This window comes from Apodemus sylvaticus, chromosome 5 (assembly GCF_947179515.1).
Source record: "Apodemus sylvaticus chromosome 5, mApoSyl1.1, whole genome shotgun sequence".
NCBI classification, from domain to species: domain Eukaryota; kingdom Metazoa; phylum Chordata; class Mammalia; order Rodentia; family Muridae; genus Apodemus; species Apodemus sylvaticus.
The window spans coordinates 57,269,095-57,293,501 of NC_067476.1; the positions used below are offsets into that span (position 1 = coordinate 57,269,095).

General features: G+C 41.7%; 1 protein-coding gene across 6 annotated transcripts in view; it reads right to left on the reverse strand.

The window, feature by feature from the left end:
* Ttn (titin) overlaps nucleotides 1–24,407 on the reverse strand; it is a 269,529-nt gene that overhangs the window by 201,650 nt on the left and 43,472 nt on the right. For 2 of the 6 annotated variants that reach the window (XM_052182769.1, XM_052182765.1), the window contains 4 exons: nucleotides 20,924–21,112; nucleotides 15,477–15,533; nucleotides 1,775–4,414; nucleotides 719–997 (listed from right to left, as the gene is read on the reverse strand). In XM_052182769.1, the coding sequence (XP_052038729.1) occupies nucleotides 719–997; nucleotides 1,775–4,414; nucleotides 15,477–15,533; nucleotides 20,924–21,112 (3,165 nt within the window). Of the gene's footprint in view, nucleotides 1–718; nucleotides 998–1,774; nucleotides 4,415–8,100; nucleotides 14,388–15,476; nucleotides 15,534–19,340; nucleotides 19,716–20,923; nucleotides 21,113–24,407 lie in introns of those variants that run through there. The other 4 variants (XM_052182766.1, XM_052182767.1, XM_052182768.1 and 1 more) reach the window with 3 other exon arrangements.

A 24,407-nucleotide genomic window follows, 5' to 3' on the forward strand; every position in this document is an offset into this window, starting at 1 on the left:
TTAACAAATTGAAATTTACCTTTTGTGTCAATTAGAACATTGAAAATAGAGTATTTGTGTGATTGCCCCTATTTTAAAGTTAGGAATGAAGTCTAGAGTGAGATTCCTTATTTTAAAGTCCTACCCTAGTGCCTGTCCTATCATTGAATTTTAACTTTAGCTAAATATGGTGGCTTTAATTTCTGATTGGTTATTCAGGTTCTTATTATTAAATATATGGATGGTTTTTTGTTTTATTTTTATTTTTTTTTTTTTTGCAGGGGGTCTTGGGGAGGGGAGACAGGGTTTTTCTGTGTAGCCCTGGCTGTCCTGGAATTCACTCTGTAGACCAGGCTGGCCTTGAACACAGAAATCCACCTGCCTCTGCCTCCCAAGTGCTGGGATTAAAGGTGTATACCACCACTACCTGGCTATTTATTTTTGCAATTTTTTAGTAGCACCAAACACTTCTCAGATGTTTCATATTAAGAGGGAAGCCAGGCTCATTTGATGACTTAACATTTCCCCCTCAAATAAAGGAACTTTTGCTCTGGCTGCTGATAGAAACATGACTATGAAGAACAATTTGTCCCCCATCCCCTCTGCAATCCTCAGTCAGCATGATACCATCTCGGAGGATGTCAGTATCCCCAGCTGGTGACACTCTCTGCACCTGCATGAAAAGCCACACCCACGATAAGATGAGGTGGCGGCATCCCCGTGGGTGTGTGGCATTTACCTGTCACAGTTAGCGTGGCTGTGCAGCTGACACTGCCATACTCATTGGAGGCTTTGCAGGTGTACTCCCCACAGTCAACAACCTGGGTTCTCAGGATCTCCAGGCTGGAGACATAGTTGGATGATCGAATGGAACACTTGTCGCTCTCATAGATCTCTCTGCCAGCTTTGAACCACTGGAACCGGACGTTGGGGGCTCCTTGGATCTCACAGGTGAATTTGGCCAGGTGGCCCAGAGCCACCTCCAGGGGCTCAATCCTCCTTTTGATCACAGGGGCAGCTGCAAAGGAAAGCAGAACCCGTTAGCACGCCTCCTTCTCAGGCCTCCTGCATTGCTCTTTGCAGACTAACTTTTGTCGCTGTTAACGAGATCAGACAGTCCAAATTGGTGAGACAGTTTGCGGCAGTCTAAGGCATGTGACTGGAAGACGAGAACAGTCGTGAAGGCAAAGAAAATAAAAGAGGACAAAAAGCAGCAATGTGACATTTTCAGCTGTTACTCTGCAGTGAATTGCGGGGAAATGATTAAAACCTAATGCAGTGTGTGTGCATGCGCAACCACAGGGTGCACCGTTGAAATACACCCTGCCATCTAGGGACTGAAGAAAAGGTGAAAACACAAGCTATACCAGCTGACGTGGTGAGGTGGGACAGTAGCCAACAGACAGAAAGGAGAAGCTCGAGCAGACGACTAATCATGGCCACGCTGAGTTTACAGAAGAGCCTGGTGGTTTCAGATTGCCTATGCACTGAAAACTTTTCATTATATATTGTCAAAACATTTTCACATGAAAACATATTCATCACTATAAAACATATAAGCATATGTTTTATTTAAGAGATAAGTATAGTGCGGCTCTGATAATGAACAACCCAACCAGGCAGAGAGAAACATAAGTTAATAACCATGATTATATCTGGGCTTTTCTCATTCCTAGTCTAAAGAGCTGGCATTCTGGGAGAGTGGCAGATAGTGAAAGGTCAGTGGTGAAGCCTCCTACATCATCACAAAGTGGTGGGTATTAGAGCCTGGTGCACGTAATCCTTCAAGTCCAACCTCTTTCTCCCACAGTGAGCTTTGCTGACGTCACTGCTTTCCCACTGTCATTCGAGGCCTCGCAGACATACTCCCCTTCGTCTTCCATCTTTACTGTCTCAATTACCAGAGTGTAGGCATTCTGCTCTATTAAACACTTGAACTTTGCACCTGAAGACACCAGGTTACCCTTGAAATACCAGTCCACCTCCTTAGCATTTGATATGGAAGATGTAAGGCGGACGGTATCTCCTTCCTCAGAAATGGTGTCCACTAGTTGTTTAAGGATAACAGGGCGAAGGTCAGCTAAGGTGCCCTCAGCTTCTTCCGGTGACATCACTGTATGTGCCTCCTGGGTACCATTTTCTTCTGCTACCTGAGTCTCAGCCTGTGGAACCTCATCGGCATCTCCATCTTTTAAGTGACTTTCCACATTCAACCAACTGACCTCTTCTTTGGGCACAAGGTACCTAGAGTCAGCGTCTGCTTCTATGATGGCTTCAACTTTCTGTGCATGTGAAAGGTGACCGCTTCCTCCCTGCACACCTATTTTGTCTTCTTCCTGAATCCTCGGATCCTCAGCCATTAAGATGTTTATTTCTTCACAGATAATGGAGCACAAGGCATCCTTAAGTTCAGTTTCCAGGTTAGCCATTTGAGGATCTATGTCTTCAATAGTGACGGTTAACTCTTCAGTTAGTGATTTCACTGAGGTAATAAGGTAGGTGCACAGGATACGTTTGGGTTCTTGAGTGAAGTTTACAGCTGTGACCTCCACCTTGTCAATGTTTCTCAGCCACTCAGAGAAAAGACTTGCCTGCTCCCTGGCCACGGCAGCTTGCAATGCCCTGCGGACCTGAGTTTTCAGATGTAATCGCTGCTCTTCCGGAATACTAGGAAACAGTGTTTCCTTAGAAAGCAGGTCACTTTCTTGTACCTCCTTCACCCCCTTTACTGCCTCAGGCTCTTTCTTAGACTTGGAGGTTTGGCTAGTGGGCACTGCCATGACCTCTGGTTGCTCTTCCTTAAGTAGGACCTGATTTTCCTCAAGTGCTAGCGGGAAGCTTGGGGACTTGCCCTCCTGTGTCCTCAGTGCAACATCTTGCTCTGTGCTTTCTAGAGTGCCTACACTAGCCATCAGGATTTTGCCTTCTTCTGTGCAAGTATGTTGGAAAGGGACTTGGGGCTCCGAGTGCATGTTAGAAACTGCAACATCAGGACCCTCGAAACTTTCCACACATCCCTCAGCTAAGCTCTGACTCAGGAGGAGAGCTCTTTGCTCTTTGCCAGCTTCTGAGATTATCTTTTCCTCTAGCGGAAGTGTTTCTTCAGCCATGGAGGACAGGAGCTCATGAGCTGCTGTTGAAGACTGTGGATAATTCCCTTTGGGTTCAGCTGTTAAGGTTATCAGAGGCTTGTCGGTGACTGAGCTCACTTGTGCTGCAGATGAGGCACCTGGGAAGATTTCCTCAGGCTCTTCAAACTGTAGAGTATCTTCCTTGGGAACGGTTCTCTGAGGCTGCACAGTCTGCGGGTGTAAAGTGGAGGGTAGTTCTTTGCCTGCCTCTGCACGAACAGCACCATCAATGGAACGCAGCTCCCCAGTGCCCTGGGGAGTGGACCATACAACAGGTTGCAGCTTCTGAGCCCCTATGGTCACCCCAGTGCCCAGCTCCCTGTCATCAACATTACGCTCATAAGAAAGCTGTAGCGTTTGCTCTGCAATTAAAGCAGCTTTCGAAGTGGCACCCTTGGCAGAAGCTGTAATTTCCTGCCGTGAGTCAAATGCCTGAACTAAAGGGCCCCTTGCAGATGTTTCCAGCAAATCACCAGGAACTCCTGAGGTGGACTGTTCCTTGCGGGAGGCATCAGGCACATCTGGGTCTTCCGGAAGCACACGAAGCTCTGCGACACAGGTGGACTCCCCCCAGCGGTTCTCGGCTTTACAGACATACAGGCCACTATCTCCCCTCTGGGGGTCGTTAACGATGAAGGTCCCAGAGCCATCAGGGTTGTGAATGATGGTGTAACAAACATTGGTATAAAGCGGCATGTCTTCTTTGAACCACAAAACAGTGGGGGCAGGCTCTCCATGCACCAAGTACTCAAAGACAGCAGGGATTCCTGGGGCACAGTGCACTGGTTTTAACTCCTTGAAAAAGTATGGAGGACAAGGCCCTTCCGGCTCCTCCGGAGCTTTCCTCGCTACTGACTCCATCTCCTTGCTCCTCTCTCCCTTGGGGCTTACTTTTAGGTGAGCACTGCACACTACCTTCCCATAGTCATTACTGGCCATGCACGTGTACTCCCCCTCATCCTGAAATCTGGTGAACAGAATGATTAGGCTGTGGTTATCCCCATCAAAGACAAACTTGTAGTCAGCAGAAGGGGTTAATAGCATCCCATTAAAGAACCACTGGATTTTAGGCTTGGGGCAGCCAATGACAGTAACAGACAATTTAGCTACATCTTCGACGCTTATTTCAACATCTGATATTTCTCTGATGAAAACTGGGGCAGCGCCTTCCTGTCTGGAATCAAACTGGGTAGAATACTCTGGAGGCGCAGACAGAAGTTCAAGTGTTTCATTCGCATTAGGTAAACGTAGATCAGAACTATAGGTCTGAAAATCTTCCTCAGCAGACAGAAGGCTAGCAATTTCTGTGTGGAGAGAAATTATTATGATATCACCATACAATTTTGTTCAACAGTATCAAAGAATTAGACACCAATTAGTGGCCTTCTGCATTAGAGTAAGGTTGTGGCCAAATTCTCAAAAACTGCATTCCTAAAATGGAAAATCAAGCAGTTATAACAAATGTACAAATGCAACTTTATATCCAATTCATCTGTTAGGGTTTACAAAAATGATATACACCTGGATTTGAAGTTTGAAGAGGTGCTAGACAAATATTTATAAATTGTAAATCCAGGGTTACTTGTGTCAACTTCTAAAATGACAATTCTAGAATTGTTATATAGGATTTTCTTGAATTTAATGATCATTTTAAACAAAAGCATGTTTAAGCTAGTACTTCTAAATGGAAATGGATATCAGCAACAATAACAAAATCAGAGGTTAGCCAGGCATAGTCCCAGGTTAAAAGTCTGAGGCAGGGGGATTTCCAGTTCCAGGACTGTTTGGGCCCTTCCTGTATCAGGCTACAGGAAAGGTTTGTTTCTGACAGCTGCAAGAGCCACTCTTTTTGTTATTAGGAAATCAGGTCTCCCTTCACTCAGATAACTCATCAACATACTTCAAGAAATATCTTATAATAAGATAAGAAAACAGAAGGCAGAAATAAGAAAAAGTGATTCCAATATCCAAACATTAGTAATAATTTATTGTGTAAGGCAATTGCACAGCAGTATTGAACAGAGGCACCAAGTAACATATTCTTTCAACAGGATCTCAAACAACCAAGTGAGAGACAGGTAGCTTATCAAAAGGAAGGAGGTTCTTAATTCAATCTGCTGGGGGTGTAGGACTGCCCAGTTACTGGAAGTTTTATTGCCTAAATAAGAAGCAATTTAATTTTATTAATCCACTTCCCTCATGTGACATTGAATAGTCTTATGCCTTAATTCCTTACTGGTCTAGTGTCTTAGTATACTGGAAGGCAGGGCTCATGTCTGCTGGCTATAAAACACTATGCAAACTTGTCTGTAGAATGTGACAGGAATAGACAGTAACAGACAATTTAGCTACATCTCAACGCTTATTTCAACGTCTGATATTTCCCTGACGAAAACTGGAGCAGCGCCTTCCTGTCTGGGCTCAAGCCAGGCGGAGTAAGCTGAAGGCTCAGGCAGACGCTCATGTGTGGAATACTTACTTACTAAGCTACTTATGACTGTCCCCAGTAAACCACTGGCGACTTCATACTTAGACTCCACACTTAAAATACTGTCAGTGGCCACTCAGCTTTGTATCTGTTTTAAGTATATTAGCGTTTTCTTCCCCTTAGTCCCCAAAATATCTGCAAAGGGGAAAGGTGTGCGTAGAGTTAAAGTACCTTGAGTTGCCAATATGTAAAGATATTTTCAAAAGCTTCCCCCATTACAAAACACGGTGGTGTATTTATCATATACACAAGAATACAGTGCCTAAGATTTAACTGGGCCCGACTATGAAACCTGTAGTTAAAATGACCTGAGTGTGCAGCCTCTCACAGTGACTTCTACATTCAACTCCATGTAACACATAGAGTTCTTTATCAAGCATTGAGGAAATCAATATCCCAAGTTGGAAAGTTGTGTGTCATTGAGTCAGAAAATAAAAGATTCATTTAATGATTATGTAAGGAAGGCTTATTTTGTTCCTTTCAGCTATTATTACTCAATACATCCTCCAGCTCCATGCATTGAGACTAATGGAATCATAGTAAAAGCAATATACAGCAAAGCGGTAGCCAGCATCAAACTAAATGGAGAGAAACTTGAAGCAATCCCACTAAAATCAGGGACTAGACAGGGCTGCCCCCTTTCTCCTTATCTTTTCAATATTGTACTTGAGGTACTAGCTAATGGAATCATAAGAAAAACCGAAGCCTTCCTTCTTGCGGGAATGAAAGTATACATTTAAAAATCAACAAATACAAAAGCATTTTCCTCCTTCCCTGTTTTCCTTTGCTTTTCCGGATTTTTAATGTAATTGTGCTTGTGATATATGGATAAGTGTGCCTGTCATGTTGGCTATGACATGGATTTCTAATGAACTGAACACGCAGTATATGACTAAATATAGGAAAAACATTTAAGTCCCATTGCTATAGAGTTAGCTTTGCCTCAGGAACACTGGTGTGGTATATTAGATCTGAATTATTACCAAAGGTATTATGTGCTGTGTGTTTGAAGTGAAAATCATTGTTCTACAATTATTTATCTAGCACTAGATGGCGGTCACTTTAAACAAATAGAATTTTTAAAAATTTGAGGAAAATGGGACAATTGGCTAGGCTGCCTGTTTCCTACATATGCTTTTAGTCTTTTGATTTGGATGATGTGCGGGAACGTCCATTGTTAAGGCAACATCAACAGACAAAAGAAACAATATGGTAGCTATATAAGTTCTTATGGAAATTAAATCTGAAATAAATGCTCTGTGTTTGGTAATCAATATTAATATGACAAATACAACTATGACCCTTAAATATTGCTGAATGCAGTCCTCAAGTGCAATCAGTAGGTCGCGATGATAACTTAAGAATGGAAGGCTAAACTAATAGTCTCATTGCCTCTTCTGTGGTTCTCATCTGTTGCAAGCTGAAACTTACTTGTTATATTTAGTTGTCACCACGAGGTGACAAAGAATCGTTCCATTGACTTTATAACCTATGAGGCCTTTTGACTTAACTCCACATTTTTAACATAAGAAAACTGATCTTTCTCATATTTATTATGTCTTATATGCAAAGGCCAAGGTCTACCTTGATTCATAGTCACAGTATTAAAGCACTGTGAATTGTTAAAACTGAAAAACAAAATTAAAAATTCATCTTATAAACATAAACATCCTACTGGAATTTGAATGTTTGTTGATCTCTAGTTTTTTTTAAATCTTAAAATTCTATAAAGAAATAAGAAAACTTACGCCTTTGTTGTATATGCTAAACAAAAACTATCATATTGTCTCAATTATAAAAGTGTCTTACCTTCTTTTGTCTAATTTAGAGATTCTGACACTGGCATATTGTTAAAAATTATATTCATATGAATATGGTAATTTATCAATGATAAATTAACAATGCATTTCACTTGATGCTTCAAATGAGAAAAGAAAATATTTCCAAATGTGGAAAGACCGTAACCTTTATGCATGCCTAATTATCAAGACTGCAACATAAGCAGACTATGAAGTTGGCTACCATTTGGGCAATGTTGAATCTATTGCTCATTTTGCCCTCTTATATCTGACTAAATCAAAATAGGTTTATCTGAATGCTAAGAGACTTCTAATTCAAAAGTGACTTAGGGCCAGAGGGAGTTTTCTCTTACCAGTTTATCCACACGGTTATCCGACACGGTCACCCTTCATCTATAGTGTACCTGCTGAGAGAGGATGCTGAGACACTGTGGAGGAGAGGTGACGGAGAAGTACAAACACCAACAGTTGGGTATGCAAGGAGGTGTTTAATCGTGCTGGATGACACATGGTGTAACTGACACAGGTGATAGTTTCAGGGTTTACATCACAGAATATTTACATGCATGGATAAGATGAGATTTCTACACAGAAAGACTATCTCCAGGGGTCTTCAGTGTCATGATCCAAATACAGTGGCTACACTTGGAAGGTTGCTAACCCATAGACTCTGGGAGTGACAGAGGCCCTGGGACCTCCCACTTTAAGAGAGGGTGAGGATGGCCGAGCTCCTAGCCGTTCCTGAATTGTTCGTAGCTACACAGCTGTACTCCCCCTCATCACCTTTAACTAAGCCTGTGATGAACAGATTGTGGAACCCTATGCCACTTTCCTCAGCACTGAACCTTGATCCTTGGACCAGTTTTCCATCTTTGTACCAAGCAGCAGTGGGTCTCGGTGAACCACGGACTAAACACTGGAAATATGCTGCTGTCCCTAAGGGTGCGTGGCAATCAGAAATACCTTTGATGAACCTGGGAGGGCCTTCCACCACCCGGAATTCAAAAAAGCTGTCTGCGTATTTGCTCCTTAAGACTAGCTCCTCCTTCTGACTGCTTAAAGTCACTTTGCTTGTCCTGGTGACCATGGCAGAGACTTGGGGCTCTCCCATGGTGAGGAAGCCCCGGCAAATGGCCTCTCCTGCGCTATTCAGAGCTCTGCATCTGTACGTTGCACAGTCAGAAGGGCCAACATCTTGGATTCTAAGGCTGTGACTCCCTTTCTCCTCGCTAATGACGTACTTCTTGTCATCCGGCTCAATGCACATATACTCCTTATACCATCTGACTTCTGGGGAAGGAATGCCTATGACTGAACATTTGAACACAGCGTTGGAATTTTCTGGAATTCTAAAATCGCAGATGGGTGTTATGAATCGAGGAGGCATTTCAAAGGCTTCTAAGTCAATCTCAAACTCTCCGCCTTCTTTTCCTTGGGACTCCGCACTGGGACCTACTAAATTCATCGGGAGAATATCTAAGCTCACAATCATGCTTTTATGATCAGGAGTAAATTCAGGAACTGTGACTATTTTCACCTGCTTTTCAAATTCCTCCACATCTTTTTCACTTAGTTCCACTTCCAGGACAATCTCTTGAGGAGAAGGTGTTCTCGATGAGTTGGCATTTGCCAAGTCAAACTCCATGATGTGTTGGTGGGTAACTGGGGGAGGCAGGGCCACGGCTCTTTCCTCTTGGGGGATGACGTCTACGTTTGCAAAGCTCTTTGCCTCCCCTATGATGTTCACTGCATGGCACAGGTACTCTCCCCCATCTCCTTTCTGAATGTTGGAAATTTCCAGAGAACACACATTGCCAACCCTTTCCATTTTGATTCTGTCATCTGGCTCCAGCAAAGATTTATTTCGGTACCACTTCACACCAGGAACCGGAAGACCCTCAACTTCAATGATGAAGCCTAACGTCGTATTTTCGTATATCTTCCTTTTGCTTAGAGGCTCGATGAAAGATGGAGGCATTTCATTGTCTTTGGGTTCAATGGCTTCATTGGGTGTGCCGAATGAGTCTGAACGCCACGTATCATAAGGTGAACTCCTCTCGTCCGTAGGAGTATGGTAATGCTCATTCAAAGTGCTGTCTTCCCTCTCTAGTTTTGACAGGTTCATGTTTACATTTCTAGTATGATTTGGTCCTTGAGCAGGAATAAAACCTCTCTCTAGTTTCTCACCTGGGGGAGTGAAAAATCTCTCCAGAGCCTCCCCTGGGGGTGTGGAAAATCTCTCCAGAGCCTCCCCTGGGGGTGTAGAAAATCTCTCCAGAGCCTCCCCTGGGGGTGTGGAAAATCTCTCCAGAGCCTCCCCTGGAGGAGTGGAGTATCTCTCCTGAGCCTCCCCTGGAGGAGTGGAGTATCTCTCCTGAGCCTCCCCTGGGGGAGTGGAGTATCTCTCTAGAGCCTCCCCTGAGGGTGTGGAGTATCTTTCTGGTATTTCACCTTCAGAAGGTGTTGAGTATCTTTCCCCATTTTCCTCAGCTCTTGAATTTGCTACGGATTGCTCAATTATATCTGAAGGCTTAAAATATAAGTCAGGAGACTTTGGAGATTCTAAATTTTCTACAGATGATGGTGGGCTATAGAACTGATCTAACTCAGACATGTCTTCACTGCTTGTGCTTCCCACATCAATTGAAATATCAGACTCAGGAGAATAGGGTCTCCCTAGGGACTCCTGTTTCTGGTTGTAATATTCATACACAGTGTTGAAAGTTACTTCTTCAACCTCCATCGACGTGATTGATTCACTCTGAACAAGTTGTGCCTTGTGTTTGGTGTCTCTAACTTCAGGCACCTCATACCTTCCCTCAGCAAGTAAGTACTGCGCTAGGGAGGTCTCAGATTCCCCCTCTTCAGTTGTTTGGGCCTCCTCCAATCTAGGGAGATTTTCAGGCAAACTTTTTTCTATCTTTTCTCCTTCCATGGTGGAGAAAGAACTTCCATTTTGTATGTGAACTTCGTGATAGGTTTCTTCTCTGGAGATCTCAATTGACTCACTTATCTGTTCCTGTAAGTCCTGCTGTTTACCAGTCATCAAGAATGGCAAGTCCTGACTCAGAGACAGCTGTCTGTGAGGCCTTTCTGCTCCATGAACATCACCTCTGGGGTTTTCTAGAGTTCCTTCGGAGCCCTGAGTCAAACTGGATGCTGGTCTCAAGGTGGGTCCATCCTCCATTTCATGATCGTCCAAAAGTTCTTCCTCACTCGCTGCCCTTTTCAACTGTGAGATGAAACTCTTATCTCTATCTTCTACAGAAACATTTGCCTCAGAAACGTTAGTTTCTTCCATATCAGCAGACAGAGTCTGAAATAAAGCCCATGACTCACCATGGACCACTTCGGAAAAAGACTCAGGCACATGATCAGTTTTTAAAATTGCTGTGTTTTCTTCCTGGGCATAGTGAAAGCTTTGGGAGATAGAAATCTCTTCTTTGTGGTGCATTTCCTGCTTGCTCTCAGTTTCTTGACCCTGGAACACCTCCCCTGGATCTTCTATGTGAGAATACATTTGCTTTAAATCAAAGACAATGTCTTCAGGATTAGCCATCTCTGAAGCAGGTTGCTGAGTTTCTAAAGAGCTTTTATCTTGTTGGCCATTGGCCAAATCTTGGAAATTCATGCCTGTACTTTCAATCTGTGAGTGAAACTGCTTTAGGTCAAATGTAACAGGTGCTTCAAGCTCAACCTTTTCTTGATCTGGGGGAAGCACTTCTTCCTGTTGTCCCTTCTCTTCTATTTCAAATTCCTCATGAGCTTGAGAGGAAAGCAGCTTCAAATCCATTACGATGTTAGATGAATCTGCTTCTGTGTACGAGGCCACTTCATCAGCCCGATGCATACCGCTCAAGTCTGATTCTTTTCGGTTTAATGAAAACTCTCGATTATCCCATTTCTTTTGCGGGGCTGTAACAAAGGATTTCTTGGTCCGTCTCTTTTCTAAAACTCCCTTTTCTGCACGCTGCAGCTTTTCAAATGCAATGACCTTATGCCTCACTTTTTTCCCCGGGTAGTACCTTTCTCTTTCAAGGGCTTCTTCATAGGTAGGGACAGGCAAGTCTTCCGCATCCTGAACTGTGTCCGAGGTTCTCTTGGAGTGGATATTTAACACATAATCACTTTCAGAATGTTCTTTCCTATTTCCCCATTCTGATCCATGATGTCCAAAATCATCTCTGACTTTGCTTCTAATGTTAGCTTCTCTGAAGTCATCAACAAATGGATAAGTGGTAGCATCTGCTTGGAGTGACCGAGACCACTCATCTATATGTCCCTCATCCTGGCATTGGAGGAATTCAGTTCTGTGAGGTTTATCGATGTCTGTGGGTTTGGAAGCACCCTGCATAGACTTGGATAGTTTTTCACTAAAAGTTGAACTGTATACCTTGTTTTTCTCATCCACCTGCCCAACTGTCTCAAGGCTTTGAAAATACTCCCTTACAGTATATTCTTTTATATTTGATTGGGCATCAAAAGGACCAACTGGATTATCATAAAAATGTGTCCTTACAGATTCCTCCTGAACTTGTGTTTGTTGATTTTTGGAATATTGTGCATAAACCTCACTTATATTTTCCAACTGACTGTATTCCCTGTGAGTGATGGGTTCTACGGTTAAATCTAAAATACTCTCAGCTATGCCTGAACCATTTTCAGCCACACATTGATACCTTCCAGAGTCATGTGAATTGACATCATTGATATATAATCTGTGGCTACAATTAACTTCTTCGATCTCAAACTTTTGGCTCTGCTTTATAAGAACTCCATTATGAAACCAGGTGACTACTGGCTGAGGCTCCCCCGATATTAAGCATTCAAGCATTACAGAATTCCCTTCCCTACAACTGGCACTCCTTGGCATTTCCTGTAGCATCTTTGGTGGCTCGTTAGTAATATCAGAGGAGAATATAAATTTGTGCTTTGGTGACTGGATGGCTTGATCTGGAGACGTTGCTTCAGGCTCCAACTCAAACAGTTCCTTGAATTCTTTGTTCTGTTCTGGGGTTGGGGTGGCTGCAGTTATCTGAATTTCTACAGGGAAGGATAGTAGCTCTCTGTCTGCAGAAGGGAGTTCTGGGAGGTGAGTTTTTAACATATGAAGATGCTCTTGCCTCTCTTGACTAAAAGATGGGTGAATCCTTCTTGCCTGGTCAAACACCAAGGCCAGCTCTTCTTCTTCGCCTGTGTAGTCAGGGCACACTGGGACCTTTGGAGGCTGGGAATCATACCTTGGCTTTGCCCTCACTCTAAGCATACTGGTTGCTTTTACTGTTCCATACTGGTTAAACAGCACACAGGTAACAGAGCCTCCATGTTGGGGCTGAACAGAAGAAAAGGTTAATGTTGAGTAATTCTCGAATGTATGTGTAGTAAAGCCTTGACTACGTGGTATGGGCATCTCATTGTTATACCATGTCACAATGGGCTGAGGGTATCCTTGAAAATGACACACAAATTTACAGCTGTCATCCTCATAAACTTCTTGAGATTCAATATCCTGGAGAAATGAAGGTGGGCAACGTTGTGGATGTTTTTGGAAGTAATTTTCAAAAGATCTTGTTTTCTCCTCATGCTCCACTTTGAATTCTTCTGTTTTCATGGAAGCATGGAATTGGCCCTCTTGCCAAGCCCTCTGGGTTACTCTTCCTCTGTCTATGTCTTCGGTGTCTTTAGCATCTATAAGTGTATCCAAGGACTCACTGGGATGTGGTGAGAGAACTTGAGACATCTTTTCAGGAGCCTCACATGTCTCCTCACTCTTATACCCACACATTTCCTCATTAGAGGTGAACATTGATGGTTCTCTGATCACGGTGCTGTTCACAGACTCTTTAAACCACTCCATGGCTTGCAGGTTTTCACCTACTGGGGCATGCTCATACAAATAGCCTTTTGGGAAGCTATCTTCTAGAAAGGTCTCTTGGTTTGGGCTGTTTTCAGTCTGGAGATCTTCATCACTAGTAGACTGGACAGTTGAAGGAGGTTCTCTGTTTTGATGTATTTGATTTGGAAGGGAGTACGGATTCTGCATGACTTCTTCTGCTGAGTTATTGACCCTATCCCTGTCTTCAGCAAACTCAGACACAAACCCACACTTCCTTTCCCCTCTGGAGAATGGAGCATCTCTAACAATATCCTCACTTCTCATAGTCATTGAACTTATTTCAGATGACTCTTCTAAAAATGTTAATCTCTTTTTCTCTAAGAAGATTTTTCTCGCCTCCCGTAACCGCTGCAATTTCATCTTGGTTTCCTCATCTAGGAAAGTCTCACCTACACTCAAGCATCCTCTGATATCAAATTTGCTTTCTGACCACTCGGCATTGGACACATAGTCTGCTCTCTTGACAGGGCTTGCTGTCCTAAAGTGTATGGTTCTCATCATCCCCTGTTGGTCTACATCTTGCTTTTTGTTAAAGGGGGAGCCAGTAAACCTCAGACCAACTTTTATCCTCTCTTCTCTCCTTTCACCTAGATCCCCCATGTTTTCCCATGTCTGTTCTGCCCGTTTTAGAAATTCTAAATATCTCTCGTCTTGTCCTTTCAGGATAACATGCAATGATGCAGTGGACTCGGCAGACCCCTCACTATTAACTGCCAGGAACCTGTAACTGCCAGAATCTCGGCCTTGGACCCTTTTCACCTCTAAGCTGGAAGAGTATTGGTGTAAATCATTCTCGGTTTTTATGACCCGGCGGAGACCTGTTGGGATGGGCCTATTATTATGAAACCAAGTCATTTCTGGAGTTGGAGAGGCAACCAGACTGCATGTAAACACAACAGGTTCACCCTCTAAAGCATATTGAAATGCGAGTTTTTGAGTAAAAGTAGGCTTGAAACATTCAGGCCAGGAACTTGTGGATAACATTCTATTTGCATATCTCCTGGCCGCCAGGGAGTGTGGGTCTATGTCTTCAGAGTCAGAGAAGGCTCCTCGTGCCTCTCCTGCGCCGTCAGCTTCCCCTTCCAAGAGTTCTTCTGAAAGATAATTAAATTACAAAGCGTTTTACTATTTTCCACAGCACTTGGAAAAGTTGAAAATAAATGAATTTGTAAAATAGGAAATGAAATGAAGTGCATGCTACAGAGTCTCACAAATCCGTAAAAAATTCACTCACCATATTTGTTCGAATAAACGCAACACCATGCTCTGTTTAAAAGATTCTGACACGACAATCGTTCGTTGTCTGGTCTTTTCTTCAGACTGTTGAAATTTCTTCTTGAACAAGCAAAAGTGCATTTCAAAAGTAACATATTCCTGTGTGTATTTGTTTTGCGAGCAGGACAACTTTGCTGTTTTGATGGCTAAGAGGGAAATCTTACCTGACTTGCAGAGAGCAGAATAAACGCCCTTTCTGATCCTTTTGATTGTAGATTAAAATATTAAAATTTTGATAATGAACTACTTAAAAATATATAGAACTATAATCATAAATAATTAGATGACATAAAATGAGAAGGCGTTTATTCGAACTAATACAGCTATAGTCACAACGGTATGCAAACTGAAGCAGGCAAGGGTCACATGAGAGCTATCTGCAAGCCAGTATAAGAGACATGTCATGTTAAAGTGATCTGTGTGCATGAGGTCTAGACCAAGAATGGGAATGTAAGGTTTTCACACATCCTAAAAAAGGTAGCATTTCTATTATAATTCATTCATGACATTGCATTCTGGAAATAACAGGTTAACCCCCCATTGTTCAATTCAATTCGATTCACCGTGATTTTGAAAACAAACCTCTACTTCCATGATTTCATGCATTAAAATGACACCCGTTCATAGTACACACTTTTCAAGATGGCTGCAAACATAAAGCTGAATGTGGCTGATAAAGTTTCCATGTAAGATTTTTAAAATTACCATCTAACAATTTACTGTGAAATGCACATAACCATCAGCATACTAAACCAGGCATGCGACATAGGAATATATTCTCAGAGAGATATATTTGTGCATCTATGCCATGTCCTCAAAAATCCTAACAGAAATCAAGTAGGTCAAGGATTCTGCTAATCCTCCAGAGTTTCTACTTTAATCTCACATTCGTCACGTCATAACAATACCTTTCATCTCCATTTCTATTTGCTGGCCGAGCCTCTCATGTAAAATTGATTCCGGGGCTAAAATAGAAAAGTAACAAGACACCAGGGTGAGTAACTGCACACAACTTCTGGATCAACTCATGTGATAATTATTGTCCTTCTGTTGTAAAAATAGAAAATGCACCCTACCAAAATACCCATGCCAAATGAATCGATGAGCTGATGGATCACAAATTATTACAGAGTCGTGTTCCACTCCCCCATGCCTTTACATGCACCCAGAAAAGCAACTCCAAAGCTAAAAATATTCTCTTCATCATGTCCTGCCAACTGCACGCTTGATAAGATGTGAAACTACATTTATTAGGAACATGCCTTTGATTGCTTGCCATTTGTACTTTTTTCCCCCTGCAGAATAAAGCATTTTTTACCAGTAAATGGTCCCTTGATTTGAAACTCTTCTCAAACTTGGAAAAATACAACATTCAATTACACACCAGCCAGCAAACATAGACTTCTCAACTCTAAATGGTTTTTTATTATACAAAGAACAGGTATAGGTTTGGGGCACAGTGGTCTCTAGGACAGCTTGCAGGACAAGTCTGGTAGCCTGGGATACATGTTCTTCAATTCCTGTAGCACTGGCTGTGGCTAAGAGGGTTTTTCCTGCAATTCCTTGTGATCTTTGGCATGATATAAATGAGGAACCTCGTGTTTTTTTTTAATGATTCTTTTTACTCCATGGATTATCTTAGTTTGTTAGTTTTAGACACTGAAGGTATTATTACACTTTTAGTATCTGAATGGAGTAACTTATATAACTATTCAGCCTTGTGATTCTTTTGCTAATTGGGGAAATCCATATACTAGTTGTGTTTGGAAGAATATAACTCATACTGAATGCCAAGAAGATGGATTATCATTGGAATGAGAAGGAAAGCAGTGTGTTAGTCCAAAAGTAACATTTGATGTTTTTATTTTATTACCCACTAAAGACCACTGTTCAAACAGACTAACAAACCCTTTACATTCCTCTTTGATCTTTATGGACAGCCATGTAGCTGTCCATATATAAATGATTTAGATCAAAATTAAAAAGGCACATATGAATACTGACTTCATATTAAATAATTAGATATTTATGCCCAGTCCTTCATTTTTCAAACACCTAAAAGTATCTCATCTTTAATACTTTTATAAGTGTAAGAAATACTGACTGGATTTCAAAAAAATGTACTCTTGTTCCAATAACATTTTAATATCATAGTCCATTGTAACTGAATACAGAGGAATTTCTGGGCCAAAAGAACCCAGCTCAGACTAGTCTATGAAGATGACATTCAGCCATCTTCACTGCACTGTACAGAAGAGATCTGAAAGAGCCATACTTCTTCCACGTCTACAACACAGACAACTCCCAGTTGCGCAATGTGGCAACACTGTCACCTCTGTCACCTACACAACTCACAGACAGCAACTTCATATAAACAACCATTCTGTGTAGTTACTGTGCTAGCCAAAGCTTCAGTGAGACTGAGAGTCAGTGCTCTGGACAGAGCCACTTTGTTTGCCTAGACACTTGCACCGTTTGTTATGGAACTAGATCCGGAGACTGCCGTGGAACAAAATCTCAGATGCAGAAAAGACTCCTCTTTAGGTAAGAGGGATGGTAGATGCAGTAAATGAAGGAATAAGGCTGATTCTCCCAATTGGCAAGAAAGAGAACCAAAATTCAGAGATAGCTATACACAAGACAGAACTTTACTGCTCCCTTGTTATCTCTTATATCCATCAACCATTTGATGAAGATCAGGGAGGAACTTGTGGCTATTCCTCCCCATAACCCCTGAGAATGCTTGACATCTACTTGGGCTCTTTCCATGTGACCCAGTAAAGGTCCTTTGCCTGTAGATACATAACACAAGCTTTGGGCACTTCAAATATGATATTCTCATTGTATTTGTACCTAAGGGGCAAGGTTATGGATAAGGAGAAAATTATGCTTCTTCCAGACAACTTTTTCTGTGCTCTTTCAGATACAATAGAGATTCAAGTATAATAACAACTAAAATCATGATGTTGCCATAAGAAAATTGTCATAATTTCAAGACTGTAAAAGTGGTATTGTTTATAGAAAAATTATCTACAGGCCATTAATTGTAGTCCAAATAGAATCTTATTATTTTCAATATCCAATTTTTGTTTTCATGGCTTCCCCATATAAACCTAGATCCTCCAGGCCTGAAACGAAATGACAGTAACTGTCGAATGGGAAACTCACGTGTCATTAGGGTAATCTGCTTAACTCTTACTACAGAACCAATAAAATGAAATTTATTTCAGAACTAGACACGACACACTAATTACCCAAGAAGTAGCTGGAAACTACAATATTTTAGTCTTCCTTGGCATATTTTCAAGATTTGTCCTTCATAAATATTAGAAAAAGAAGTACATACAAGATAAATGGATTTCCTGATCCTAGATTCCAAAGTGAATCTGTACCAGAGAGTTAAATTCTCCTACGAATTTGGCCAATGACTTAGCCTATGTTCATAAAGTGCTTACAGGTTAGATGCTAGAGGTAGTTTAAGAAGCATAATCACTGGCTCGGTTTGGTTGCCTAGAAAACTTCATAAAATGATAGAGGTGAAAAGAAAAAAGTTGAACATAGCTCAATGTCAGGTGGCTACCTTCCGTACCTAGCACTACTGAGGTATTCACTGCACAGCACAGCACAGCACTGCAGTTCTTGGTCTACTAGCCAAACATTGTCTATGACAATGCACTGATGTTTCCATTCTGTGGCTGCCTCACTCTGATACCTCTGTCATTACATCTTCATGAGTCTAGATTATATCAACAGAAAAGTCATCTAGACTACACAGTGTTGCCACACTTTATAGTGAGGTTCCAAAGAGGCAGAAGAGCCTTCAGCATACCCTCTTCCGCTGGACTTTTCAGCAGATCTCTCTGGTAACTCAGGACAGGGTATAGCAGGTTGGGACAGATGCTGCTGTGTAGGGAGAGCTTTGAGGTACACTCAAATATCTACCCTTCATATTTATGCAATGATTCTTGAAATGACTTAATTCCTTTCGGGATATTTTGTTCTCCTTTGCAGTGAAAGAGGAAGTAGCTGCTGTCGCTGCTGTCTGGGACTTTTTGGACTCTCTTATAACTTTCCTAGAACTTTGTCTATCTAGAGCTTGCACTATACATTTAAGCAACACGAAAAAGAGCTGTCTCACTTGTCTAGGTCAGTAACATAAATGGCATGGAAGAAGAAGATGAAGGAGGCCATTGTCATGTGAAAGTATCATGTCAGATGCAGTGTGCTCTAGAATGCAGGTCCACACAAGAGAACATTCACTGCTAGTGGTCCAGCAATGGGTGGACCAGAAGCCTAATGCAGACAATGTGCAGCATCTGGTGCCTTCCTTCTGTCATCCTTTCAGCCATGCAGAGTAACACAATCTGGTTCTCTCTCCATCTCCACCCATTTTTTCTTTAGCTGACTATGTTTGATTAACCATTTGTTCTCCATCATATGCTTTAATGTATTATTAAGCAGAAAGATCATTTGATGATGAAATGATGGGATAACTTTGGCAAAGTCCACCCTTCTCCTCCAAAAGCAAACAGCCAAGCAAAGTTACTAACAAAGTAGTGATTTCCTATTTCATGGAAACACATATTCTAATCAGATTCAAGTACGCGGGTTAAACCTGCAGTTGGAGGCTTGGTGAGATGTATTGCAGGTTAGTTGGTTAGTAAAGCGTGAATTGATCGAAGTCTACAGTGGAGCAAGCAGCAGGGGCTCTCGTTAGTGGCAGTGGGGTGGTAGACAGCAAATCAAAGTTCTTGGAGCAAGAAGAGCTTTACCTTTCACAGTCACTGTGAGTGCAGCTGCACAAGTGGCTTCCCCAGCACTACTGGCTGCTCTGCAAGAGTATTTCCCAGCATGCTCTGGGTAAGCATCAACTATAAGCATTAAAGCCATGCCTGTGGACTCCTCAAAATGGAAAACTACATTTTTTGATGGTAGAATTGGCTGGTGGTTATGAAACCACTGGATTGCTGGTTTGGGAACACCAGACACCCTTGCTTGAAATCTGACTGTCTCCCCGCTGTGCACCCTGAGGCTTGACAGAGGCTGGATGAAGATGGGCTTTTGGCCAGGGGCCTCCTTCTTAAGTGAAACTGATGGCGAGGCCTGCCATTGGGACTTTGATGTAACTTCTTCAGATTGGCTAAGTCCTGAAAAGAAGCATGCAGTTTTTAATGCCATTCTCTGTTTAAATAAAAACTCACTTGGGATTGTCTTCTTTAAGTTTAACACAGATTTCAGTGATGAGCTAGAATTCAATCCAGTCCTAATGCTTTGTCACTATTGAATCTAAGTCACAAGAATTCTTGACCATTTTCCACACTTGATCTGAGCCAAAAGGCCAAGAAGTGATCTTGACCATTTTCCAGACAGACAAGGTAAGACAAAATCAGATTAAAGAATAACGTAATCTCCACAGCTCAGGGATGTAACAGTGGAGAATGCAAGTAGATTTAGGAATTATTTTTCCCCACTTTGTTTATAAATCAAATCAAACTCTTCTATTTTGTAAACCACTTAAAATTTGTTATTAAGAAAATATATAACCGTAGTCCTTAAAACAAAGGAAGAAACTAGAAGTTTCTCTAAATTCTTTTGTTTTCTGTATGCTTCATATAGATTACATTTATTGAAAACAATGACATGATTGCATGTGAAATTCTTTTATAAATTTTAAATTTTAGTTTAGTGTGTATGTATGTGTATGTATATATGTATGTGTTTGTGACTATGCATATGTGGTGAGTGTGTATATAAGTGTTTATATGTATTTGTGTGTGTGTGTGTGTGTGTGTGTATGTCGCCGAGGAACAAACTCAAGACCTTGAGCACACTAGCCAAGTGCCATAACCACTGAACCACACTTCCCAGCTCATTGTTACTCTTGTTTTAAATTAAAGTCCTCAGTGACTGACAAAGTGTTTCTGATTATAACTAATGAACAAAAACATTAAAACACCTTAAAAGTGAGGGTCTCAGAACTTAGGGGTCCCTTTAGTTTCAGTGAGTATATTTACCTTGTGATCAGATCTGAAACCGTCTACTGCAATGCCAGTGGAAGATGGTCTGATCTCTATCCTAGCTCAGTAAGAAAGCAAATATACCCCAGCATTGTTCACTACAGTCTGATACATGCTGATCAGGAAGCAGAAAAGCCAGTGGAGAGAGTAATACATACAGATCTTTATGGAGAGAAAGCCGGGCAAATAAAACGACACAGGCCCACGGAGAACGAAGGGTGGGAACTGCGCAACATGGGAATTGTGACTTAAATGAAAGGAATGAAGGACCAATGGTTTATGCGATGTCCTTCGTAACTGCTACTGGTAGTGTGAAATTCTTAAAAGTGTTGCTCTACCTTCCAGCCGCAGGGTGGCAGTGCTGGACACTTGGCCCACAGCATTGTTAGCAACAAAAGCATAAGTTCCTTCGTCCTCTGGGTAGGCCTCGGCAATCTCCAACTGGTAGGTGTCTTCAAACTGTGTCATCCTGAAGAATCGAGATGGTTTGATTTTCTTGTCTTTGCAGTACCAAGACACCTTCAAGTCTGCAAAAGAAAACACATTTAAATCTTTTAAATGAGTGGAATCTTTTTTTTTTTTTTTGCTTCTCTGTACACACAATCTTGATCAGACCACAGGCCACATTTCATTTTTTTTTTAGTTTAAGGATCTTAAATTCTTCTTCTGCACACACCGTGCCTGTTGCTATCTGCCACTCACCTTCAAGAATGGAATATGATTCTGGAAAGATCTAGCTTGTTCAATTGCTGAGCTAGTTGCAATGTTTCAAACTCTAAAGTCTTAGTTTTAGTCTTTAAAAACTAGTTTTAGTCTTAAAAAAAGGTCTGAAAAAAAATTTTTTTGAGACAGAGTCCCACGTGTCCCACGCTGGCCTTGGACTTGTTGTGTAGGTGATGTTGGCACCTGGTTTCTCCTGCTCCTGCCTCTAAAGTCCTTATGTTGGAAATTTCAGGCATGTGATACCATCCCTAGCTATCGGTTATATTCTCTTGAGGCATTCGCATGCCATGTTCGGTGGCTCGAGAAAGAGTTTATTTGTGAATCAGTAAGAAGGATCTGGAAATTGTGGCCAAGGTGTAGGATGACATGTGAGGAAAGCATCTACACTAGCTTGCAGAAGGCAAATAATCAAGAAACAGATCAACATCCCATCAAGCCTAAAGCAGACATTCTTACATCTCTCCATTTTATTACCAACGAGCTTTGAGCTAAAGTCAAAAGGCTTTAGCAATAGTTGTGTTGTGAATAACTGTTTTTAAATGGAGAGAGAAGAAACAACTCAGAGTTTAGGCATCTTAGACTCATTTAACTACTTCCCAAGCAACAATTTGAGCTATCTTCATAAAAAGAAAAACGCAAACCAAGGATGAAATGTTACTGCATTGTTGTACTTTAAGAGAATACACACTTTTAGTTGGTAGTGCTTAGTGTCAGAACTGAGCCATCTCAGTTTCGAGCACGGTCGGGACGCCATTTCCTTATCTAGTGCTATGCTAGTTAGTAGCCCATTCATTCAGAAATTTGGTGCCACTGTTGATCTATGAATGTCACCCTCCTCCCAGTGATAGCAACTATTTGTGAACTATAAGATCACCTTTTCTAAGGAAACAGTCTTTGATGCTCCCTAGACTATAAGGTAATTAGAAAATGGGTTGTGATAATATCATTTGCTGGCTTTTGACCCAGGTCCTGTGATCTAATCTTTCTGAATCATGTTCTTATCTATCAGAGAGGATGAATAAGAATCCATGGACTAAACACTGCATACAACAGCCACAAGAGCTCAGTCACATATCACACGTGGAGTGACTCACAAGTCACTGAGAAAAGAGAGTTAGAGCAAACCAATGCCAAAGGAGATTGGCGGTCTCTTCAGTGAAAGGCTGAGGGCCTGTGATAGACAAATGGCACAAAGAATTACATAGCCATTCCATGAACTAAACTCCTTGAGTGTGTGCATTTATGTGTGCGTGTGTGCGCATGTGTGTGTGTGTGTGTGAGTGTGTGAATGTGTGCATGCAAGTGTGTATGTATGAGTGTGTGCTTGGAAGTATGTGTGTGCATCTGTGTGTGTATGTGTGTGTGTATGAGTGAATGTGTGAGTGTGTGCATGCAAGTGTGTATGTGAGTGTATGCTTGAAAGTGTGTGTGCATGTGTGTGTGTATGTGTGAGTGTGTATGAGTATGTGTGACAGGAATAACCAATGCAGTAAGTGGAGGAAAAAAACAAAATAAACCCTTTCATGGCAGAGCACACGGTCCATCTGGCTGGCCTGTCACGGTCTGTGCTGCTCATTGGCAGCTTGTGGCTTCTGTGAGGTTCCCTCCCCCTCCCCCACTCCTTCCCTCACACCCTTGGATCTGGCTCCATAATGGTACCTTCCTACTTCCTGAATGTTTTCTTTCTTAGCTACTCTTTCCTCTCTGCCCTGGGTCTCCTTGGTAGAGGTCTCATCAACACCCTCCAAGCTTCTCTCCTGGCCAACATCCATTTTTGTCTTTCTGCTGGACCCAGGATTATTTCTAAAAGACAGGCCAGACTGCGCTGCTTGGAAGAGTATCACTCCCTGAGCTGCTCCTTGATTGCAAAGGAGATCTATTCTAAATAAAGTCCAGGCACAAAATGGGGAACTCCCTGGTGTCTGGCCTTTGGCCTATTGCCTATTCCTGTCATTGCATTCCAACTAAATATCAACCACCCACAGATTCCAGGTCATCACATTCAAAGTTTTCTATGACTTATAAGAGGTTACTTTTCTGTATGTTATGCTGTGTGCACTCTGATGCTACTATGCCTTGTTCAGTGCACACACCTTCTCCAGCTCTGTCTCTGAGGGAGAACACTGAGTTCCTGTGACAGCATTTGTGACTGTGTGATCTAGTCATACCCCCGTCCCTTCATCTCTTGGAAAGCAAAAGCTTCGTCTGCCCACTGGCAACTCTTAGAAACTCAGCAGCAGTGGGGGCAATGCGTGTTGACAGAATAAATTCAAAGTGGTTGTTTCAGGAACTAGTGGACACCTTTCATTTTTAGATAAATAATTATTTATCATTTTATTTATCTGTCACTCTCTGAGTCTCTAAATGGTACAGACTTACTTCTTACAGAATAAACTCTGGGAAGGAGCTAGCAAATGTTACATTTACACTTTTCCAAATTTCCTTTGCTACCAGCAGAGGGCACCAGAGACCGCCAACAGAGAACATTTTCCCAGTGAGACAGCAGCCTCAAGCTTTGGAAAGCATTAAGGCTTCCTTCCTTCCTGTTCCCGAAATTTGGAACAAAGAAACTGGAAACCTCAGAGCCCTCTCCAGTTTGTGGAAGGCATGATAGACTTTCTTAGGAAATACATGGCCAGGGTATGTTCTGGAAGGTAGTCCCACTTCATGAACATATTTTATATCATATCAAAAGCATGCGTGTACGAGGGTACAGAAATAGTCACATGTATATAAAGACTACCTCTCATAAGGAGTTAAAGAGTCATAAAGCTACAAGGTCTACACTATCAGACATCAGTCACGCAGAAGTAATCCTTCTTTATTGATTTTAGAATTTTATAGAAGACTCAGAGTACATTTTTGTAACATTTAAGCTATAATATGACTTGTAGACTAAAAACCATTATACACAGATCCTTATAATTTTTGCTATCTAGTGACATGTGTCTACATGCATAAATTTTCCTCTAAAATTTAGTTCATAAATGTATTTACTGTAGATATCATATATTTCATTCTTAAATGAAATGACGGCATTAGAAGACCATCACTGAGCTGCTACCACGCGCTTGTATTCAGCCTGTCTCAAACACTGTG